This window comes from Haliotis rubra, unplaced genomic scaffold (genome assembly GCF_003918875.1).
Source record: "Haliotis rubra isolate DU_JTF1 unplaced genomic scaffold, ASM391887v1 Scf327, whole genome shotgun sequence".
In the NCBI taxonomy this organism is placed as follows: Eukaryota; Metazoa; Mollusca; class Gastropoda; order Lepetellida; family Haliotidae; genus Haliotis; species Haliotis rubra.
Genome location: NW_025766999.1, coordinates 671,997 through 674,077, shown reverse-complemented (window position 1 = coordinate 674,077; position 2,081 = coordinate 671,997). Strand labels below are relative to the sequence as shown.

The 2,081-nt window shown below is 48.8% G+C and overlaps 1 protein-coding gene across 1 annotated transcript; it reads right to left on the bottom strand.

The window, feature by feature from the left end:
• Positions 1-374: 374 nt before the first annotated feature.
• Positions 375-1,313, bottom strand: LOC124283999. Its single transcript, XM_046720039.1, has one exon. The coding sequence runs from the start codon at positions 1,311-1,313 to the stop codon at positions 375-377; it is 939 nt and encodes a 312-aa protein (XP_046575995.1).
• Between the last annotated feature and the right edge of the window lie 768 nt (positions 1,314-2,081).

Genomic DNA, 2,081 nt, shown 5'->3' with positions numbered 1-2,081 from the left:
CTACATTTCTGTAACGAGTAATATAAACAATAGAATCCACAAGCACTCGAATTAGAGTGTTGTAAAACAGTCGCGTTATATCGAAAACTGCGAGAATGTCTCTTGACAAAGTATTCAAATTCACGATGATAGTAACTCGGTTTCTGTCCGTAACTGTCAAAAAACTCGCCGACTCCACTCCCGTCAAAGTAGAAAGCGACCCAGTGTTGTCCCTCGCCATGAGCTTGGTCCGTGTTAACCACACATCCCCACGGTCTTCCACTGGTAGGTGAAGCGATGCTAGCTATGGTATCTCTCGTATACACACCCACCATGACACTACGGAGGCTGGGATCGCTACGGATGGCACACTGTAACTGTTGTTTGTACATGGACTACTTTAGAAACACGTTCTGGCTTTGGTCGATTTCGATAAGTGCCGGAAACTTGGCCAGAGCGATGACGTTGAAGGTATGGGCGAGCGCCTGAGCAAACTGGACTTCTAGTCTCAGATTACCCGACTTGAGCAGGTTCAGATATTCCGATCTGTCGGCTCCGATGTCTTGCAGGTTGAACACGTACAAGGCATGACCTATGGGAAATTCCGTGCGGTCCAAGTTCAAACCTTTGTCTTTGCGCCATTCGTTATTCCAATCGTACAGGCTAGCGTAAGCCTCGATGTCATCCGACTCAAACGGGCGTCCTGGTACACTGGTACCGTTCAAGTACAGTCCCATGCTTTTAATGATGTCTCCTTGGAAACAGAAGGGATTAGCCGTGTACGATCCGTTCACCCCATTGGACCTCACCAAGGCGACAATCAGTCGACTGGGAACTTCGTCTTGAAACATGGCGTCCCAGTTAAAACTCAGACTGGACGAGGCGACCGAGGCCATCTTGACCACGGATCTTTCGTAGGGGTACATGGCATTACCTTTCTCGAACTGTTTGTTGTGGGCCACGATGAGAGCGTCGTTGATTCTGAGTTTGCATACTTTCAGGTACACGTCTTGCAGTTCGACGGTGTAATCCTTATCGGTCTCTTCTGACATCAAGACAAAGGATGTGCTGGAAGGAAACAGTTTGAGTCCCACGTCCACACCATTCACCAGTTGACGTTGGAAACCGAACATGTCTTCCATGATAGGTCCTGTTAGGGTGAGCGACTTGCTTCCGGCGATAAAACCTCCGCGGTTGATGAGCCCGTCATTCCCACCGGCGTAGGGGTCCCCGGAGTTGAACTCGTCTACGGTGACACCCGAATCTTTGTAATACAGCTGAGTAGTCAGTTGGCTGGTCTGAGCATCTGTTCCATAGTCGAGAACGGTTTCCATGAGGGCTTTGTAAGGGTAACCGCCATTGCTGGAGCTGACCTGTTGACCCTGTAGGAACACGCTTACCTGACTCCACAAGCTTTGCAGAGTGAGGTTGACGGGCCCTACTTTTTCTTTATCGGCTAATGGTGTTTTGTCGGTATGAGTAACCTTCAGTTTGACGTGAAGTCGAGTCTTGCTCAAGTCGATGTAGTCTTTCCCGCCGTTCGGGAATGTGAAATTCCACCGGACTGGAATCGGTGATGACAGACAGGGGGTCTTACATTCTCGTAATAGTGTTGCAGGATGCTTGTTTGATAGGGAGGCAGTTCAAATAAATCTAAGCTATTTGGCAGGGCTTCGGTAAACTCTTTCTCCGTCAGTACAGACATGGTTACTGGTTGAAGATGTCTCTGGGGTCGATAGCGGGAGTATCTTTAAACTCGATGAAGGATCGTTTGGAGCTGTTACCTTCATGACGTACTTTCTTCGAAGTGACAATCTTGTCCCCTGCTTTGCGTTTTACAGCCTTGGTTCGCTTCTGAGCTGCCTCGGCTCTCTGGACCATGTTCTGATTAGGCGATGTCATTGTTATGTTCAAGTTCGAGTCGCGACTAGGTGGTACTTTGACTCGGGGTGCGATGGGAATGATACGCGACCTAGGTCGACCTTTGATCAGCTGTTTTCCCTCGTGCTTACTTCTGCGATCTACTAAAAAGTCCACAAACTTCTTGGTGTCGGGAATGTACAGTTTCCGTTCCATCGCGCTTAACTCAGAAAGGGATACCG

Excerpts from the sequence above, each read along its gene's own strand:
- LOC124283999 (XM_046720039.1), bottom strand. The coding sequence starts at position 1,313 with ATGGAAACCGTTCTCGACTATGGAACAGATGCTCAGACCAGCCAACTG.